Below are 21635 nucleotides of genomic sequence, written 5' to 3'. Positions count from 1 at the left end.
TAGCATATTCTGAAACCCAGCTTCCTACAGTCAATGCACTGGAGCAGAAAAGAGGTTGGATATTTCAGCAATATAATGATGCAGAGCATAGTTCAAAACCATTCAGAAAGCAATATAATCCAAAACAGAAAGATAGAGGATTTGACCTTTATAGTCTCAAGAGCAAAATCTGTCTTAAAATACATGTTGATCTCAAAAAGTACAGACAAGGAGATTTAACAATATATATTTGAGCTAAAAGAGTTGGCAAAAATTCAAACCCAGGAAAAGAAATGTTACAGAACCTACAAATACATAGTAATCCTACATTATGACCTGAGTAGGTCCATTTCAGAAATAGCAACTCCCATGGGACTAAGGGCCCAGCATCTACTCTCTTAGTAATTAAATGTGCAGTATGCCTACATGCAGTCAATCCCAGGACCCAGTTTTCTACTCACTTTACCAGTGGTGGTTGCTAAGCACTTGTATAGGGAAAAGTATCAAACTACTAACAGGACAGCCCAGGGCTTTTATGTCTTATTGGAGTTTACCCACCTACTGTATATAAATATCTAACAAAAACTATAAGAAAACACAGATATGCATGACCTCAAGATACCTTTTCTAGATCAGTGTTTGACTTCGCACTATTACAGAGAAGTCTTGATCACCAGTTGTTTAGACAGTATTTGAATATACCTGTCATATTTATCTGTCCATTTGCTCCTAAGAAGAGATTTATATACACTAGTTATGCACCTTAGTATTACACATAATTTCAACTGCTTAGGGCATTTCTGATGTCTCTCTTTCATTTACATTTGACTTTACAGAATGGCCATAATGGTCAGTGTTGCATCTTTACAGGCTGTGAGATATAAATGGAGGAGTACTGAGCCTACTGTGCCACCATGATTAGTAAACTCATGCCTTTCCTCCATGGGTGCATATATATATATATATATATATATATATATATACAGTCCAGACAAAAGGTAGCACACCACTTACATAAGGTTGAATGCCTGGGTGCTAATGCAAATAGTAAATACAAAAATTGCAAAAAAGGCCAGCACTCACAGGGCTTTTAGCAAAACAAACAAGAAAATAAAGGTTTTAAAGCAAATATTAAAGCGTGGAACTTTCATCAGGGAGATATATATATATATATATATATATATAAACAGCATGAGGGGATTGGGGGGGGGGGGACACAGGGGCTGTGACAAGGGCAGGCCTACCAGTTGCCCACAACCCACTAAAAGTCCAATTTATCAGCCCAAACCTGCCCAGGTCTAATAACCAACTTTAACCAATCAAATGTTACTTTCTAAACTGAGAAGAGAATGCCAGCAGGAGATTGATTGGTATTTGTAACAAGACCTAGGGCACCCTTTAAACCTTTTAGTTACAATAGAAAAACAATATATTAGACTATGATAAGCTAATGCTGCATTTACACAAGGATATAAATCTGTGGTTCCAGGGTAAATGTGACTTTATTTACTTATTTAGCAACTGTTGCTAAATCTTTTGCTTTTTTGGCTTGAGCAATTTCAATAAGTAACATTTGGTAATGGTTACTATAGCTGAATAATATGCACAAATCTTGTAGTACAGTGGACAGCTGCAGTTTCTTGTTGCTGTACTCCCAGCATCCTGTGTCAGCTAGTCACTGCCCATACTTGCTGTATCAAAAATGACCCTGGCTGGAAACTCAGTAGCTTGACTAAGCCGTGTGAAGCAATTTGGATAGTTTTCATTTTAACATGATTTTTTTTCCCCTCTTCTTCGTGTCTAAGATCAATTATCCTTTTATCTAGCTTGTTCTTCACCTGCCCACCTCCTAGAGTAGGCTAAAATTAGATGTCTGCAATCCAGCTTCCTTTTCTAATGTCATTTAAGGAGGGAATAATTCAGAATGTTTCTAGCAAACTGTGCTACTAGGTTCAGGCAGCTGCGTCACATTCCTCTTTTATGTCAGTGTGCATCTCTCTCTCTCCATGGCAACCAGCTTTAGGGACAAGGAATAATGTTTCTCTTGCCTGCCTGGGTGCTAATTAGTGTCTATCTGAATGGCGTTTTCAGGGATAAAGACATCTAGCCAATAAAAATGGCTCATTTCCCAGAGGTCGATAAATGGCCATTAGTTAGGCCTCGGAGACATGATGCAGTTAAAGATGGAGAAGTGCAGCTGTGCTATGAAAGCTTATAACATATATTTATTCACTGAGAAGTGGCAGCCGGTATGTGGACAACATCTATTTCTTTATGCATATTTTCTTATAAGGGTATAAGTGAGGCTGGATATACATGTCAGTATATTGTGTGTGTTATAAATGTTCAGTTCAGGTGCTAAATTACCAAGCACTGCACAAGAAGAGCCAAATAAAAAGCAGGGCCGCTGCTATGTCCTGCTGATGATCAGCCAACACCAATAGAAGTACCAATTTTCAACAAATAATTCTGATCCAATAAGTGATTTAATCACAAAAAGTTGCCAGCCATATCATTTTTATGCCCTGCTTGAATAAGAAGGAAAGGTGTAAAACGTTACATAAGTGATTATAATCACTGGTGGGGTGCCCAGGCTGATGCTTCTCTAATGATAAAAGGGTGCTAAAAATTAAAGAAATGTTCTAATGAAAATATCCTGATGCCTTTTAAGCAATAAAGTGTCCCTGGAAATGGGCTGCAATTATGGTTTTTTTATGGTGCAATTTGCAATCTACCACTGTGTCCCTCCTCCCAATCCAAAAAAGACTACAAATAGAGCAATTATCGTAGAATGTATGGCAAGAATGGTTAATTTGGGGTAAAAACAACAATTTGCACCTGTTCTTGCACTTTATGGCAGTTTAATAAATGAACCCATATCTAGACTAGACTGTACACTTTGCATTAAATCTCATATCATTGAGTCTCTTGGACAGACTTATTTTAAGCACATCTGGAGTCATGTCTAGTACGCCCCCACGTTCATGGCTGGAACCTTTAATTTACATGCATAAAGTACACTCAGCTATTAGGTAAAGGAAGAATTAGCTGGGAATAGAGCGAAAAACACATCACACATGTATTTTCTAATTTGGAGCCAAACAACATGGATGATACTTGAATTTCCTTACCAAGTGTTGTCTGCCGTTTTTCAGCTGGAGAAAGGTTGAACACATTGGCAAGATCTCCATAGTCTGATTTATAATATGTTTCTATGTCTATAGAAAACTTCTCCACAAAGGGGCAAGTATATCTGCAAAATATTATACATGCACATTTTATATAAGATAATGACTATAAACATATCAGAACATATTTATTAAAAGGGTTAATACTTTAAAACAATCTATATCAATAAGTGAACTTGAGTGGCGTTTTTGTTAGCAATATCAGCAATATTCATGTTTATATTGTTTACTGGCACTCTCATGATATATATATATATTTCCCCCAAGCTGATTTTTGTTACTGCGATGATCTACTGGTTGGTGGATATGTCTTTTTTTCAATCTGTAAGGTCATTTTTATAGCTGTCATGTATATGTTTATAGGTATATATATATCTGTCATGTATATATATATATTGTGCTGCCACGCAGCTTTTACTGCCTAGCAGTTGTTATTATATGTTATTGTTATAATGTTATTTGGTATCATCCATTCACCCCTGCTGTTTCTTGCAAGATAGTTGCTCCCGCCCTCCATTTTGTTGTTGTAACTGCCCTGTTTGTTGAATGTGTTATGAAGAGACTGCAGTGTATGTAAGCTGTGTATCTTCATTAGAAATTTACCTATGGAAAAGTCTCTATGTTTATACCCTTGCTACCTTGAAGCATAAAGAAGCATTGGAAAACACATCTGGAGTCTTTATTCATTGAGTAAGCTATCTGTTAAGGTGATCATTCAACCTGCTGCACTCATCCTCACAGACTGGGTCTACACAGGGCTTGTGGCAGGTACAACTGATGCTGAGACAGAACATATATATATATATATGTCATGTATATATATACCAAAAAATTGTCAGCACTCATAGGGCTTTCACAGGCAGGCAAATAAAGTGAAAAAAAAAATTATTTTTTTTTCAAAGTTCAAATGGTGAGATTTATTGATTCCAACGTTTCAGTCCTGAACTAGGACTTTTGTCACTCCCTGATGAAAGTCCTAGTACAGGAGTATGAGTGCTGACAATTTTTTTGAATATTTTACTACAAGCTCTGGCACCTAGGTATCACTACATACTTATGGTGTGCTCCCCACTCGGGACTAAATATATATATATATATATATACACACACTGTTCACAAAAATAAAGAGAACACAAAAATAATTGGAAATCAATGGAAATCAAATTTATCAACCCATGGAGGTCTGGATTTGGAGTCACACTCAAAATTAAAGTGGAAAAAAACACTACAGGCTGATCCAACTTTGATGTAATGGCCTTAAAACAAATCAAAATGAGGCTCAGTAGTTTGTGTGACCTCCACGTGCCTGTGTGACCTCCCTACAATGCCTGGGCATGCCCCTTATGAGGTGGCGGATGGTCTCCTGAGGGATCTCCTCCGAGACCTGGAATAAAGCATCCACCAATTCCTGGACAGTCTGTGGTGCAACGTGGCATTGGTGGATGGAGCGAGACATGATGTCCCAGATGTGCTCAACTGGATTCAGGTCTGGGGAATGGGGGGCTGTGCGACCCCCCAAAGAAATGCCACTCCAAACCATTACTGACCCACTGCCAAACTGGTCATGCTGGAGGATGTTGCAGGCAGCAGAACGTTCTCCATGGTGTCTCCAGACATCTGTCACATGTGCTCAGTGTGAACCTGCTTTCATCTGTGAAGAGCACAGGGTGCCAGTGGCGAATTTTCCAATCTTGGTGTTCTCTGGCAAATGCCAAACGTTCTGCACGGTGTTGGGCTGTAAGCACAACCCCCACCTGTGGCTGTCGGGCCCTCATACCACCCTCATGGAGTCTGTTTCTGACCATTTGAGCAGACATTTGTGGCCCGCTTTAGGTCATTTTGTGGGGCTCTGGCAGTGCTTCTCCTGTTCCTCCTTGCACAAAGGCAGAGGTAGCGGTCCTGCTGCTGGGTTGTTGCACTCCTACGGCCTCCTCCACGTCTACTGATGTACTGGCCTATCTCCTGGTAGTGCCTCCATGCTCTGGACCTTCTAGCCACAGCTCGCATTGATGTGCCATCCTGGATGAGCTGCACTACCTGAGCCATTTGTGTGGGTGAATGTGTTGCAGGTGTTGTAGGGAAGTCACACAGGCACGTGGCCACACTCACTACTGAGCCTCATTTTGACTTGTTTTAACGATGTTACATCAAAGTTGGATCAGCCTGTAGTGGTTTTTTTCCACTTTAATTTTGAGTGTGACTCCAAATCCAGACCTCCATGGGTTGATAAATTTGATTTCCATTGATAATTTTTGTGTGATTTTGTGTAATTGTCGGCACATTCAACTATGTAACGAACAAAGTATTTAATAAGAATATTTAATTCATTCAGATCTAAGATGTCTTATTTTTGTGTTCCCTTTATTTTTTTGAGCAGTGTATATGTACAGAAGAACCCTAGTTTTCTGTTTCCCAGGCGACAGTGCCAAAAGGGTTTCTATATAGACAAGTAATAATAGCTGTAACAGTACCTGGTTCTGGTGTAAGGATATGCATTCCAGGACTCTTCTTCAACCCGCAAAGCAGCTTTAGGCAGGATAGAACGGAACCAGCTGGGTATATGCATGCCGATGTGGTACACCTTATGAGTGTATTGGCCGGTGCCCCCAGGACCATCCGTGTAGGGTCTATTCTCAAGGATTTCCACACCACTGCCCTCCCCGCAGGTCTCTTCTCGGCTCTTCTTCTACAAAAAGAAATTAATATGTCCTAAAACAGGATAGTACTTCTGCACTTTAAGCATAAGGCTATATATAAACAATTCATATAATACATGCAGTATTACTATGCATGTGAGTCAATAGCAAAGCATTAAAGTGATACTGACACGAAAAAACTACTTTTTAAAATGAATCTACATAAAAAGTTACCTATAGTAATGTTGATCATTTTTCACTGATAGGGCTGCTTTTGTGAGTAATTGTTACTTGAAGTTCCTAAACCTGACTATTTTGCCAACCTGACTGTCCCTTCTCAGCCTGTCAGTTACAGCTTCTAATGCTAACAGACTCCTGCTGCACAAATATGGCCACCGCCTCATAGAGAAAGATGGGGGATCAGATAGGAAATGTAAAAGCCTCAGGAAATACATTTATGGCAAAATTAGAAAGCTCATGCAAAGACAATGTTATGATAGATGTAAAAAGGTTTAATTTCTGGTGTCAGTATCACTTTAAGGCTCTCTTTACCTCATGCATCACTTTTTGTATATAATGTAAATGTTTGATGTATATACCTCTCTATTGTAAAGGGCTTCAGAATAAGTTAGAGCTATTACATTATAATAATAGTAATTATAACGTATCATATTAGAGAACATGAATTTACTAAATATTAGTAGAAATCTTTCTACAAATAACACATTGTTTAGAATACAGCTGTGCCAATGGACTATTATTATAATTATTGGAGATATCACTGGTCTTGAGGGAGCTTGGTTTTAACTACCAACTTATATTCCTTTTACCTTACTGTCCCACTAAAGAATTTCTAGTGTGAAAACATTTAAAGGCATCAGGCCCACACAAACATTAGGATTAACAATCAAATTAGTAGTCCATTACATAGATTGTACTAGATAGCACTTCTATCATTGATACCCAGCAAGCAATCTATCACGGTTTGGCTCAGTCTAAAATGCAGCCACTGCATATCTGTAATATGTTATGGAGAGAACAATGTTTTTATATGCACACACAGATCATAAATAATTCACTTTGCCACAAGCAATTAAAAGCCAACACAATGGCAACAGATTATTTTCAAATAATTATGGAGCTTTATTCATTATTTCTATGACAAAGCATCTATAATGCACATATTACAGTGTATTTCTAGAAAGCTGTATGAGAATGTATTAAACATCTGAGGCAAGGAGAAGAGACATGCATTTAACCTGCCGGAGACATTGAAATTGGGAGTCAATTTAACAACTTGTTACTTTGTAAGTACTGCTTTATCACCAACATAAAATACAATGTGCGGGACTCATTTGTAGGCAGAGGCCACATATCAGACCCCCTGCAAACTAAACAGCATACACATATTGCTGGTATGTACCAAACAGACCTGGTATAGAAAAGCTGTGGAGGAACAGCCATAGATTAAGAATATGCCTAGGATGAAACGCACACACACTAAAACCCTGAATACCATACTATATGTCAAAAAACTTTCTAAAAAGGTATCAACAGTCTACAAAGCAATGCATCATGTTCCAACAGAGCAGTTCATTCCCCAGTGTTTAAATATAGCTTTTAATTATAGTTAATTAAAAATCCAATATCCTTTTACAATGATTTATTGTCTTGTCAGTTCTTCTATGAGCTGCAATCCAATTACGCTTAAATAATACGAGTCTGAGCGTTACAATGAATGCAAGACTTGTAACTGTCATCAGATGGGGGTATGCAACAAGAAACAGAATAGGTAGGTGTGTGCATTGGATCATTGGTGTGATGGAGTGTACATTATGACAAAGTTTTGATATGCATATATTCAAGAACAGTTGTGTTACCAAAATTTGACCACAGGCTCGGGGAAGACTCAGAACACGTGGGGGTATTCCAATTGCATCCTCACAGAATAGAGCTGGGTCTCTTGCCCCTCCTTACCTTGATCAGTGGTTTAGTTTTCCCACACTGGTGAGAACTGATCTTTCTGATCCAAGTTAAAGAAAGATAGATTTCTCTCAGAATGCAGACAGTTTGAAGCACTGCTTATTCTATTTTCACCTAATCCTGCTATACACAGTTTCTTGTTAGTGCAAATTGCATAAAAATTAAAACCTGAGGGGAAAATATTTTTTCCTTAATATATATATCCTCTTGATCAACATGGGCCTTAAATGTGCTAAATGTGTTTTACAACAGATCTCAGACCTGAGGAAATGACCAATTGCTGCCTATGATTAAGTGCATCTGTGCACGAAACGCGTTAGGCGTGGCATGTTTTTAAATGGATGAATAAAGACTAAGTTTTAAGAAAATATCCTGGCGTCCTTTATAATCTTTGAAACGACCAAAGATCGCCTTATTAATAGAACACCATGATCCCTCTCCATGATAATTTATAAATATATAAGACTTCAGGAGCAGATGTCCTAACCATGCTGCTGCTTTTTCCCAGAAAAATCCATTAGCTCATTTACCCCCATGCGTAATAAAAGGCACTAGGTTTGCCCAGGAGCAGAACCTATAGCAAACAGGTAAATGCTTCCCGCTGATTGGTTACTATGGGATATGCCTCCAGGAGTGGATGACCCTGGTGCCCTTATATGATGTATATTCTAACCTTAACATGGGAATCCATATTTTGTACAGTTTTGTGATGTCTCTTTCTCTGTCTCTACTTGTAATTTGCGTGACAGAGTTTATGCTATTCAGGAGAGGAAGAATGATGGATAAAATGAAAGGAAAGAACAGTACAGAAGAACTAAAAGATTAATATGTTTTCTCTATTTGTATCTTTTTATGTGCAAAATATGATTGGTTGCTAGAAGTCATTCTATTGGAAGTGTCTGATCCTGTCCAGATCTATTTTCTATATCTTGTCAGAAGCTGAAAGTGCAGGAAGTGTCACATTTTCCTGTTTATTCTGTTATTCTGTCACTATGGATGCTGGCAGAATGTGAGATCACTCTACAAGTCACGCTTCTAGCAAACACAAAGCACATCGTACACATAAAAAAGTAGTTGCATTTTTTTTACTCAAAATAAACTACATTTTTGAATATATATTTAATAATAATAATTTGTATTAGTTCTGTCTACACTGACAGTAACTAATATAGCTTACTATACTGAGTGGTTTGATCAGGAGTAGTTCTACACTGACTTCATTTGAATGTATGAATAGTATTTATCTGCTACACTAAATTGGTTTTCTTGTCTTTTTTTTATGTCATTCACAATGCAGTGAAAACATTTTCAATGGATTTAAAGTAATTTATAAATTAAGTTCTTGATGTCTTGCTATTCTCTGACCTTTGAAACAATGTAATAAGTATAGCTATATACAAAGAATCACAGGAAATCAAGACATTCCCCCAAACCTAAACTACTTTCCAGTGGTGGTCATCCCATAACCTCATTTTTATGATCTTCTTATCCATCAAAATGTAAAATCCTTTTCACACCTTAAATATTCCCAATTGTTTAGCAACATTTTATTTTTCTCTATTTAGAAATCGTTGCTGTCTCCCCATCGATCTCTAAGGGAAATATTTCTAAAATATATGAACAGTTTGACTGACGTAAACCTAGATATTCCAAGTCACTATATGAAAGCATGGAAGAAGGATTTGTATCTACTGAACGAAAGGAAAAGGTATGGAAGTTACTTCACAAAATCTCAACAACTGTCTCAACTATTATAATGCTGTTCCAGAAAATGACTGGTTTCTGGAAAAAAAACTGGTAGAAACGTCTGTCTTAAATAAACCAAAAACTTGAACAGGCTATCTTATATTTGCCTTACCCCACAACCCACAACACCATAAAGTGTTATTAACAAGAATTTTAGCTGCAGCCTGTTGGGCTATAGCTTTAAACTTAACTTCACCCACTATTTTAGTCACTCAGTTTGCAACAATACTACACATTATCCAAGAAATGCATCTTCTTTCTGCTTTCTTAGATAATAACCTTGATAAACATATCGATAATCGCAACAGTAGGTTAAATACAAAAGTTCAATTGATCAACCCCTACAACCTCATACCCTGACACAGAAGAACATGTGTACACAAAATAAGAAAAGAAATCCTGTGTTTCGATTGATAAACTTCCCAGCGCAGCTTTTCTGTGAGTGCTTATGGCTGTATTTACATAGACCGTTCTGATTTATTTAGTTTTTACCTTTCCTTCTCCTTTAAACTCCTTTATCTTGACAACAATTGAAAACCTGTTTAATAATGTTTCTTACACTATGGGGCTGATTTACTAAGACACGAATTCCGACCGAATTGGAAAAATTCCGATTGGAAAACGAACATTTTTGCGACTTGCGATTTTTTCGGCGCCTTTACGACTTTTCGGAAATTATCGCGACTTTTTCGTTACCAATACGATTTGCGCGAAAAAACGCGAGTTTTTCGTAGCCATTCCGAAAGTTGCGATTTTTTCGTAGCGTTAAAACTTGCGCGAAAAGTTGTGCTTTTTTCGTAGCGTTAAAACTTAAAAGGCGAGATGTTTTGCGCAAGTTTTAACACTACGAAAAAATCGCAACTTTTTGCGCAAGTTTTAACGCTACGAAAAAATCGCAACTTTCGGAATGGCTACGAAAAACTCGCGTTTTTCCGCAAAAATCGTATTGGTAACGAAAAAGTCGCGAAAATTTTCCGAAAAAATCGCAAAATACCGATCATTACGAAAAAAACACAATCGGACGCATTCGGCCCGTTCGTGAGTAAGTAAATGGGCCCCTATGGAATGGGCATTTTTTTTGAATCCCCGTACTGCAGAGAGCTGTGTATTATTTTAGCAGCAGACAGGAAATCTATTTTACAAGTTTGGATACAAAAACATCCATATTTTCCATATTTAAATATAAACAATTTCACATGCTTCATATAGACTGAGGATACTAGACATGAGCTAACAAACAAACAAACAATTATCAATCTTAAAACCGATTGAACACACTATTTATTTTGAACAAGGGTACTGCTGAATGACCCACCATTATTGCTCTATTAGAAACTACCATCCCCATGCATGTCTTATTTTTATTTTTAATAGCTTCTTTAAAAAAAAACACATGCATTAATTCATATATTAATAATTACCACAGATATGATTTATTAATATTGAATCTTGCTTTACCTAACCAAAATCCTTGCGGTCATGTGACATATGCCAATACTGCATTCTACATTTTTTCTGTATTATGCGATAGCTTTCGCCATATACAAAAGACATACAGGCCCTGGTAAAGCCTTCTCTAGGAGTTTCAAGCCAGCCCAAGATCTGAAAGGTAGCTAAACATTAGAATCTAACCAATGCTTTGGAGTAAAGCAAATTAAAATCTTTGATTTATCTGATCAAAACCCTGTCACAAATCAAACTGGAAATCTTTGAAGAGACTTAAGTAAATATAAAATTACATTAAGCCAAATGTATATTTTGGCACAGTAGCTTATAAATAGGGAATTTTCCCTATAACATTTTAAAGAAAACTAAAGGCAATTGTTTCCTTATCGTTTCTTAATAAACTGGGCATGTACTAAAGATATGTTGCTATATCCATACTGTAGGATCATGAAAAGAAATGGATTTCAAAAAGGATTAACTAAATTCTAACAGAGACCATTATTAAAAACTAGCTTACAGTTGAAAAGTTGAAGCTAGTAAACTTCTTTGGCTGATTTTGTGAGTCACTAGGAATAAACTTTAATCTGCGGTAGACCTGAAACAGATATTCTATTTTTGGCCTAGTTATAACTATATTGCTTGTGCCCTTTGACAATGTTATTGAACATGAGGGGGCATTATTTCATTTGCTTTATAAATGGATTTATGAGCAGGCTAAACCAACTCCAATAAGCCACATTGAAACATTTGAGGATTATCACAGTTCCTTAGAGCTGGGTCAATAGTTTGTATTACGGCAATATGAAAAGGCAACAGGACTGTTGTAACAATGAGAGACACACATCTCTACACAACTGATGTGGTGCTGTTTAAAACAACAGGAACACGTTCTGTCACTTTGCTATGATTTTTAAAAATTAACACAAGCCTAGATCATTGTTTTCATTGTTGTTGTCAACCCAAGCAATTGATGCAACAAAATGTTATATTAAAGATTCAGTGGATTTTTAATACATTATTTTTTTGTAGCAAGCATCCTGTTCACCAAATCAATTATCCACGATACAACACTTTTGGGGGGCTGAGGTCAGTGGCATCCAAGTCACAATTTGAAAAGCCTAACATAGGCCATGATAACAATCCCATCAGTATTAATCACAATAGGACACTGGATCTTTTCTTTTTGTAAGAAACCCACGCTCTCTTCCACCTTACCAGTGATACGTTTATTTTCCAGCCTCCAACATTCTTCTAGTGCAGGTGCATGTTAGGCTGGGGGCACACAAACCTATTCATGGAAGAGCCATATTCACTGCACATTAGGACCATGCCAAATTAACCAACAAGCACCCTGGGATTTATGCAGCAGCCATTTTGTTTCTCAAGTTTATTAAAATAGATAGAGTACAGTTTAACTTTTTTTTTTTTATATGTATTACTAAGCAATTATTTCTGAAATTATTTTCTAAAACTCCTTCAAAATTATTTTTGTTTTTAGTTTAGTTTTTTCACTATGCCCCTCTATGCTGGTGTGGATTTGCAACCATTATGAGACTTCATATACTCATAAAAGGAAAACTACAATACTGGGTTCCACTTAGCAACCTGATAAGGAGAAAGCACTCAACCACACAGTAGCATTTATGGCTCTTTCATAATGTCAGCTTAATAATTAACACAAATAATTATTGATATTTTAAGCAAAGAGATCACTCTGCACACAGAATGTCATTTTGCAAATGGAAGGCGCAATAATGGTATAATTTATTTCATTCAGTCTGACAGACTTTTGTGTAATGCCCAAAAGCCCAGAAGCATCTTTATTTTTCTTATTCTTCATACATGTCCAGGAATCAGAAGAAATAAGCAACCACAAGGCCAAAAAATTATACATATATCAAGAAGACTTTCATGTCAAAGAAACATGTTTGTGTGTATTGAAAAGCTGGTGTCAACTCAAATATTCAGTTTTAATTACTATATCTTAAAGAAATGGGAAAACTAGAACTCTGCTTGATAGAGCTGGTGATTGGTGAACACTATACCAGCCATAGATACACTATACCAGACATAGATATATCAGCCATAGATAGCTATTCTGGAAATGTTTTTTAAATTTTCCACAATTGTTGAGTAACACAATTCTTACAGAGTTACAATTTATTCCAGCTTCTATCAGCTCAGCTTTGTTGTCTTGATCATTGCCTTTGTGGTGGAGAACGTGCAAACCTTCAGTCCTCTGTACATTTACTCCATAAACACACTTATAGAGCTCCTCGTCGTGGGAGAATATAAAACACAAGTTAGGCTCTAGTTCAATCACTGGTTAACTGAGCAAATAATCTTAGGCAGAACCTCAGGACAGAAAAGGCACCAAGCATTTCAGAAGTTTCCTTTATTAATATACATTTGACACAGACCTGTAGTCAGTTGTAGCAGTGGTCACCTGGAGATGCTGGGAAATATATTGAAACAAAAACTGTAGAGTCACAGGTTGCAGATTCCTGAATTGTGGTGATACATGGTTATAGGTACTGTAAATCATCCCCAAGCAACACACAATCGTAAAATATTTAGACATTAAAGGGAAAGCCCATTCACAACCTTTTCTCATGTTATAGATCTCAGTACAGCAAAAACGCTTGCCTGGGTACAGGTTAAGTATCAAATATAAAATTATTAATTGAAAAAGATCTATCTATCTAGCTATCTACACATACAGAAATATTGTACTGTACTTATTGTGTCATCTCCAGAGAGAGAGCCCCTGCAGTTGACAATCTTACTAGCACATAACCCTCAAGTTAGTAGATGGCTTTAGGCAAGGGGTTTTAGCCTGTTATTGGTTAGTACGTAATGTTTTGGTAAGGTTTTTTTCCCCGTGGTATGTTTTGGTTAAATCCAGGCATGACGATACACTATGCACTTCTCTGATAATAAGTAGCTCTTATAACCTGTCAAAACTTGTATTGCTGCAGATTCTGGATTCATTTGCAGCGTGCAGAAATCTGACAAGTTATCATAACAAGGGGGAAAACATATACTTCTAAGCTGACAGTGTCTATAAAAAGACACAATGTTGTCTTTGAGTGTGTGGGAGATGCATGAAATATAGTTCTTCTGCATTTACAAAAGGTTCAGTGGGCTAGGAAACGCTGATCCGGTACTGGCCTGCATATAAATGCTTGTTATAAGCAGCTGGAAAATAATCGGGTAAGTAACAACTGAAATAAATATGGCCTTTTATAGTAAAAGCTACACTGTAACTGTGAGAGTTACAAGCTGGGAATACATTCCCCAGGGGTTTCTGACTAAAGACAATTTCTTTCAACTTTAGCTAGTGAGACTTATTTCACTATAAGTACCCCTCATGCTGGGCATCTGTATTAAAGGGGATGTTGACTTTTTTAAAACTTTGAATCAATATATTTAGACAACAAATATTTTCATATAACTTTTTTTTAAAGGTTAAGACCAATTGCTAATTCTTTTAGAATACCACTATATACATTATACTAAAAGTTAATTTTAAAGTCACCCAATATACCCAATAAACTGGGGCTGTGTTAAAATGACAAAATTAAATTGCTATATTTTTATCTTTGTTTCCCATATTCTTATCTAGAATATGTTACAGGCATAAAAAAAAATCGTCTAGGGGTCAGTGACCAAAGTGCAATTTCAAGAACAATCACCAGTTTTGTTTCCGAATTCGATCATCATTATGCTTGCCAGGGGGGTTCTGCCTGACACAATCTGCAGCTGGCGCGGAAAAATTCATGTTACTGCACTAGAACTTCAATTGCAAAGATTTCCATTTTAGGTATTTTGCATGAGAGTGATGCGTGCCCTCAATTCATTAGACACAACTGTGCTGCATCTATTGACACAGGGTGCAGAGGGAACCCTGAAGGTACCGGCTGGGCCGGAGGTGGTGGTATTTACAAGGTTCCTTTGTGTCAACAGGCGCAGCAGCATTTGATTTGACTCTGAAAAGGAGGCAGGAGCACAGTTTGACAAAAGTACCTTTAAAGGAAATGTAAAGTCTATTTCACTGGGGGTGCCAATATGTTAGATACCCGTGAGTGAAATAGATTGCTAAGTTTTTTCCCAGGCTGGTGCTCCTGTTAGGAGAGAACCGCACAGCCTGTGCCTTTTTACTTGCCTTTCTGCCGGCGTCCGAGGAATCCCCTGCACCAATTCCTGTTTGCGCATGTGAAGTAAAGTATACCAATTGAGATTTACTCCAAGCTATAAGAAATTAATGTAAGTCAATGCTGGAGCGGTGCTCAGACAATTTTTTCTGTGAACTAGTATTCAAGAAGCAAAAGATATACATCTTGTAAATTGTAAATATCTGTAGTTTATGTTTGTTTAAATGTTAGCCCAGTGTTCGCCTCATTTAGGGGCAATTTGCGAAGAAAGGAACAACTTTTTATTAAACTTCCACCTTGCCTCCCCAGGATATGTAAGCAGTACAACTCTTAGGGGCTGATTTACTAATCCACTAATCCGAATCCCGAAGGGGAAAAAATCGGATTGGAAACGAACATTTTGTGACTTTTTCGTATTCTTTGCAATTTTTTTCGTCGCCGTCGAAACTTTATAGTGAATTGTCACGACTTTTTCATAGCCGTTACGACTTGCGCGAATTGTCCGACTTTTTCGTATTGAGCGCTAGTAAATGGTGGGACAATTCGCGCAAGTGGTAACAGCTACGAAAAAGTCGCGACAATTTACGAAAAAGTTGCGACGGCGACGAAAAAAATCACAAAATATCGATCATTACGAAAAAAAACACATTCGGACGCTTTCGATCGGTTCGTGGATTAGTAAATCGGCCCCTTAGTGTCCCAGAATATGACACAAAGTGCTGTGAAGGCCCTATGCTATAGATATCTGTCTGAGAATCAGGCAGATATCTATCAAGCAGGTTTAAATCCTGTTGGGGGGAGGGTTGGCAGGTTGATGCCCGGTGGGCGTGAGCGCCTGATATCGTCCATCTCAAGTGGATCTTTCCCCAATCTTCAGGTATATAGCCAGTTTTACAGTTGCAAATTAAAGTTCCCTGCAGCAGGGTACAAGAAACTCTAATCTGCAACTGTAATGTGAAAGTGTGAGGACTTTTTGGGAGCAGTGCCAGGCGTATGACACAGTTCTGTCTGCAACTCATAATGCTTAATCTCTAGAGAGAAAATCACTGAACCACAATAACCACATTGGCTTATACCTCAAGGACTAGTAAAATATAAAATAAATTTTAACTTGATTATATTTATATAGCTCACGTTGTTCCTAACATTTTCCATTTTTTTGTGTGTGCGCACAGAGTTATTGAAATGACAAAAGAGTTGTTCTTGGTAATGGGTGGACATACTGGACTGAGCCCTCTCTAACGAGAAAGTATCTATTTCTGGTGTATTCTTTTTACCACATCTGCTTTATATGCTGTTCAAAGCCCAGTGGAAATACATTTTGACGCACACTGTTAAAGCAGAGATTTTTTGCATGCTGTTAAGATAACGACCACATCTCCCACAGTTCACTCATCTCAAGGCTTATGATCAGAAACAGAAGACTCCCTATAGATCTCAACAGACTTGTATATTATGCTTGTCTAAAAAATCATCCAAGTCACTTTTAAAGACAATACCTGGGTGAGTATTCCACTACCTCACTGCCTATGCCATGGAGAAACAGCTGTTCTGTTTAAAGTGAAATTTCAGTTCCTCAAATCTTAAGGGTTGACCTCCTCCTTGATCCTTCCTGAATGAAAAAGATCCCCTGTTATCTATCCTGTGATGTACTTTTAAACAATAACCATGTCCCCTCACATACGCCTTTCCCCAGAGAAAACAACCTCAGCCATGACAGTCTTTGCTCAAATTTTAATTCTTCCACCTCTTTACCAGTTTAGTTGCAGGTTTATCCACTCCCTCAATTTCATTAATGTATGAAGAAAATGAGACTGGTGTTGGTAAGAAATAATAATTCTTACTGTTCATACTCAGATTGTGTTTAACCTCACAAAAAATAAAAGTAATTATAGAGACTGAACTTTTATGATGGAAATATCCTTTAAAAAATAATGATTCTGTTTCCCTTACTCTGTAGTTAACCTTTTCCTTTCCTCCCTCCCCCATATCCTATTTAAAAATCTTTCATTTCCTGGCCCTACAGTATATTTAGCCTTTTCTTATCCTCCCACTTCCCACCTCACTATTGATAAGTCCTCTCATTATCACTCACCCTTGTATTATTAATCTCTTTCTTCCATTTTCCCTCAACCTTTTTCCTTACCAAATTTAATTGTTTTGAATTCTGTGGGACTTATTCAATAAGCGATAGAAGGGTAAAAAGGGTGCTATTTATCAGGGCTGTGGAGTCGGAGTCAATTTTGGGTACCTGGAGTCGGAGTCGGCAAAAAATGAACTGACTCGGACTCCTACTAAATTTAAATGGGAAAAAAAAAATAAAGCAAGTTTTAAATGTCCCAGTTCACAAACAGTCATAATTAATTACTTCTCTGCTATAAGAATAAAGCCCAATGCACGCAGTGCATAAACAAACACGTTGAGTGCCCATGAAGAATGCTTTTCATTGACTGTATGAATGTATAAAATACATTAGCATATTAAAAACAGAGGATGTCGTTGCTCCCTCCTCCCTTCCCCTTCCTTATCCCTCCCCCCTTCTCCTATGTTACAAAACAATAAAAAATGATACTATAAAAAAAAAAAAAACAGAGGATGTCGTGGAGTCGGAAGTATCAGAAACTGAGGAGTCGGAGAATTTATCTACCGACTCCACAGCCCTGCTATTTATGAAAAGGTTTTCCCCTTAAAGATATACTGACACCAGAAAGCAAATCTCTTTTTTTACATCATAACATTGTCTTTGCAAGAACTTTTTTGCCATAAAAATATTTGCCTGATGCGTTTACATTACCTGTCTGATCCCCTGTGTTCCTCTATGAGGGGGCGGCCATATCTGTCTGTTAGCATTAGAAGCTATAACTGACAGGTTGGGAAGGGACAGTCAGGTTGGCAAAACAGTCAGGTTTAGGAACTTCAAGTAACAATTACTTACAAAACCAAACCTGTCAGCGAAAAACCGTGAACACGACCTATAGGTAACTTTTTATGTATATTCATATTTTGAAAATTAGTTTTTTCGTGTCAGTATCACTTTAAAGAAGATGTCAACGATAACTTTAATGTTAGGTCTAATGCCAAGGGCACCTTACCCCCACCTCAAACACATAACTTTTGCTACCTCAACCTCTTCCTACAGCCTGTACTGCCGCATTCTTTTTTTCGCCTGTCACCTGGCGGCCATTTTGCCGGGTGACGTCATCGAGAGCTCGGTATATATTCCAAACACGCATGCGCGCATAGCCCCTCCTGCCTGACCTGCCTGGATTTTTTTTTTGAACAAGCTTTATTAAAAACCAACAGATCGGTTGCCCTGCAGAACATGCAGGCTCATTAAAATGGATTGGAAGTGCGCATGTGCACCACGCCAGGCAGACAAGGAGATTCTGAAGGGAGGGGGGAGAGGGAGTTACTGAGCTCTGCAGTGAGAGAAACATCAAGGGATCGCTGCAGCTTCACTGTTTGCTTTTGAGACTCCGGAGTGGCAGGTATTTAAAGAATGCTGTGAGGCTTTTCACTGCTAAAATTTTTGGTTGGAGGGTTGACATGTCCTTTCATTATTTTCCAGTAGGCAGTTGATGTTTGGTGATATATGCTTATTGTACAGTGAAAAATGCATGTGTGTAAAGGTCCCCATACATGGGTCGATTCTAGCTGCCAATATGGGTCCCTTAGACCGATTCGGCAGCTAATCGGCCTGTGTCTGGGCACTACCGATGGGCCTGCCTGACAGGTTAAAAAATCTAGTCGGAACGGGGACCGCATCGGCTCGTTGATGCGGTCCCCAGACCGACTTTGCCTATACCCGCTGTACCCCCTGGGGCCAAACGTTCGAATTAGCCTGGATTCTCCCAATATCGCCCACCCGTAGGTGGGAGATATTGGGAGAAGATCCACTTGCTTGGCGACATTGCCATGCGAGCAGATCTTAAGGTGTATGGGCACCTTTAGTATAGCTAGAGATAAAGCTGCACATCTAATGTTCCAAAGAAAACTAAAATTGTATAAGACAACCATAGAAACAAAACAGAGGTCCTCTTTAAACCACCATAACAATGTCAGGTACTTTGGGTTAATTATTGTTTGTATAGAGCAAAAAGAAAAAACTGCACCTGTAAGAACGAGATCAGTGGATCTGTTTCTAGACGCTTTTTTTAAGGACCCACCATAAGCAGTAGAATAAGCTTTTGGGACCCAAATAAATGGTTTACAACCAATTATTCAATGTAGTTTTGCTTGGTTTGATTCTGATCAGGTGAAGCAATTCACTGGTTGTATGAGAATGAAATATGATGAATTAGGTAGGGATGCACCAAATCCAGGATTCGGTCCAGGATTTGGCCACGATTTTTCAGCAGGATTTGGATTCAGGCAAATCCATGGTCCTGGCCGAACTTAATCCGAATCCTTAAAATCATATGACTTTTCGTCACATAAACATGGAAGTTGACAACTTTTTGGCACCCTCTATATGCGCAGTTCTTTTTGCAGTACTTTTGCATCTTCATTTACATATGTGGTATTTGGGCGAATCTTTCACAATGGAATCTCAAAATAGTGGATTCGGTGCATCCCTAAAATTAAGGCTAAAAAATGGACAAACTAAAATGTAAAAACTTTCTAGTACTTTTAACGTTATTAGGGCATTGTGCGCAACACTGCATTATAAACCTCATATATTCTGCCTGTGTTATGACCCATTTGAAACGTATACCAACAAAGATCAATCAGTAGTCATTTAAATAAAATCCTCTTTAACAAGTCATGATGTGGGCCAGAAACCTTTGAAGCCTGGAACCCTTCCCCAGCAGGATACATTGCTAGACAGATTTTTGGTACAAGTACAAAAGCAGTATTACTTGTAATGTAGATTTGTTATCTGATGAGCAGAATTCTGCAGCCTTAAGAGTTTATGCAACAAAACACATTACCCTAATATATCACTCAGGCAATAAGAAAAAAGAAAAAACATTTAATACAAATGATATATGTATTTCACTGTTATTCTCAAAACAAGCATTTGGATAAGTGTAAAGTATCTTGATAAAAGCAACACAAGCTGTTATTCACACACTAGAGATCCGCCCAATCCAGATAGGCTATGCCAAATATATATATATATATATATATATAGTATAGTGATATAACATATAGCATATTAATAGTTAATGCAATCAACTTTGTTTTCCTTTTGGCATTCAAGAACAGCCAGCAGCTAAATCTGCTTTAATATCTACCTCAAAACTCCTATGAGTGCCCTTATTATGTAGGGAAAGTTTCTTTGATTCCTGTTTAATACAACAATACTTTATTTCAAATAGAACACTAAAATTAAAGTTATGTGCAATGCCTGACACCCCCCCCCCCCCCCCAGTTTTATGCATCCTCTACCTTGTTTTATTGTTAAATAATGGATTCTGGGACATGAAGTCCTTGGACCCACTGAAAAGGGATATATTTTCACTTTAATTTTAGTCTTACCTCCAGTGAATATGATTAATAACATAATGAATCTATGACTCTATTTATCATGCTGTTTACAATTGTTACGCTATAATAGTGTAAATGATTATAAAACAAATGTTGAATTCATAAACAGTGCATTCGATTTTACGTCACCCACGCTATATTTCATGGTTATTTTAAGTAGTGGTGTAACATATTCAAGTTAATGGAAGAAACAGTAAATTCCAGCAGTAAAAAAAACATTGTAAAAATTAAGCAAAGAAATTTTATTTGCTGGAAGGTGGAAGTAGCTCCAGGGTTTCTCAGAGCAGCCTGCGTCAATAGCACACTGGCAGCAATCATGTATAAGCCATTATGTGTGATACTGTATCAGCTTGTGGGTGTCAAGATTTGCATTAAAAGGGTCACAAGTAAGCCACACTTTAAATTCTTTTGCCTTTTAGGCTTGAGGTTTTGTCACAAAAAAAAAAAGATTTGGGTTACTAAGGGTTAATCCCTAAAAGGTTTATACAGGAAGCCTCCAGGGACTGATTATGCTTTGTGTTGTGCTATTATTGCCCATGAAGGTCATGCAAGTTGATCATACTCATAAACATTTCAAGGAAAATACATTCACGTATCCTTACCAGATGAAATATTATAGACTAAGATCATGAAAAAGAAAGTTAAATATAATAATATAAATATTTTCATAAAATTACAATGTTACAAAGATATTTTTGCTGGTTAAAAAAAATGGGCCTGCGATTTCTGGAGACGCTTCATTCAGTCCACTTCAAGCCTCTGTTTTTTATTATTTTTGTCACTGTTCATTTGCAGACATATGGGAACATGGACCCATACGAGTATAGAAGGTGGTTACAAGATTAAATGCTACATGTTAAGGACGAATTGCAGAGCAAGCTCTAAGGGCTGTGACAAATGAGGAGATTAGTTGCTCCATCAAGAAATCTTCTTTAGTTGTGGAGACTTATCTCTCTCTCGTAGCGCCACTTATGTTTTCCTACCGGCAATTTACTTTCCTACAGCTTTCGGAA

The 21635-nt window shown here is 37.6% G+C and overlaps 1 protein-coding gene across 14 annotated transcripts in view; it reads right to left on the bottom strand.

Annotated features, from left to right (window-relative positions):
- Positions 1–21635, bottom strand: part of pitpnm2 (phosphatidylinositol transfer protein membrane associated 2) — a 155210-nt gene that overhangs the window by 57188 nt on the left and 76387 nt on the right. For all 14 annotated transcript variants that reach the window (XM_031896469.1, XM_031896451.1, XM_031896458.1 and 11 more), the window contains 2 exon segments: positions 5639–5853; positions 3111–3232 (listed from right to left, as the gene is read on the bottom strand). In XM_031896469.1, coding sequence (XP_031752329.1) covers positions 3111–3232; positions 5639–5853 — 337 coding nt within the window.

The sequence above is a fragment of the Xenopus tropicalis genome, chromosome 1 (assembly GCF_000004195.4).
Source record: "Xenopus tropicalis strain Nigerian chromosome 1, UCB_Xtro_10.0, whole genome shotgun sequence".
Lineage (NCBI taxonomy): Eukaryota > Metazoa > Chordata > Amphibia > Anura > Pipidae > Xenopus > Xenopus tropicalis.
The sequence above is the reverse complement of the archived record's forward strand: the minus strand, read 5'-3'. Positions and strand labels throughout refer to the sequence as shown.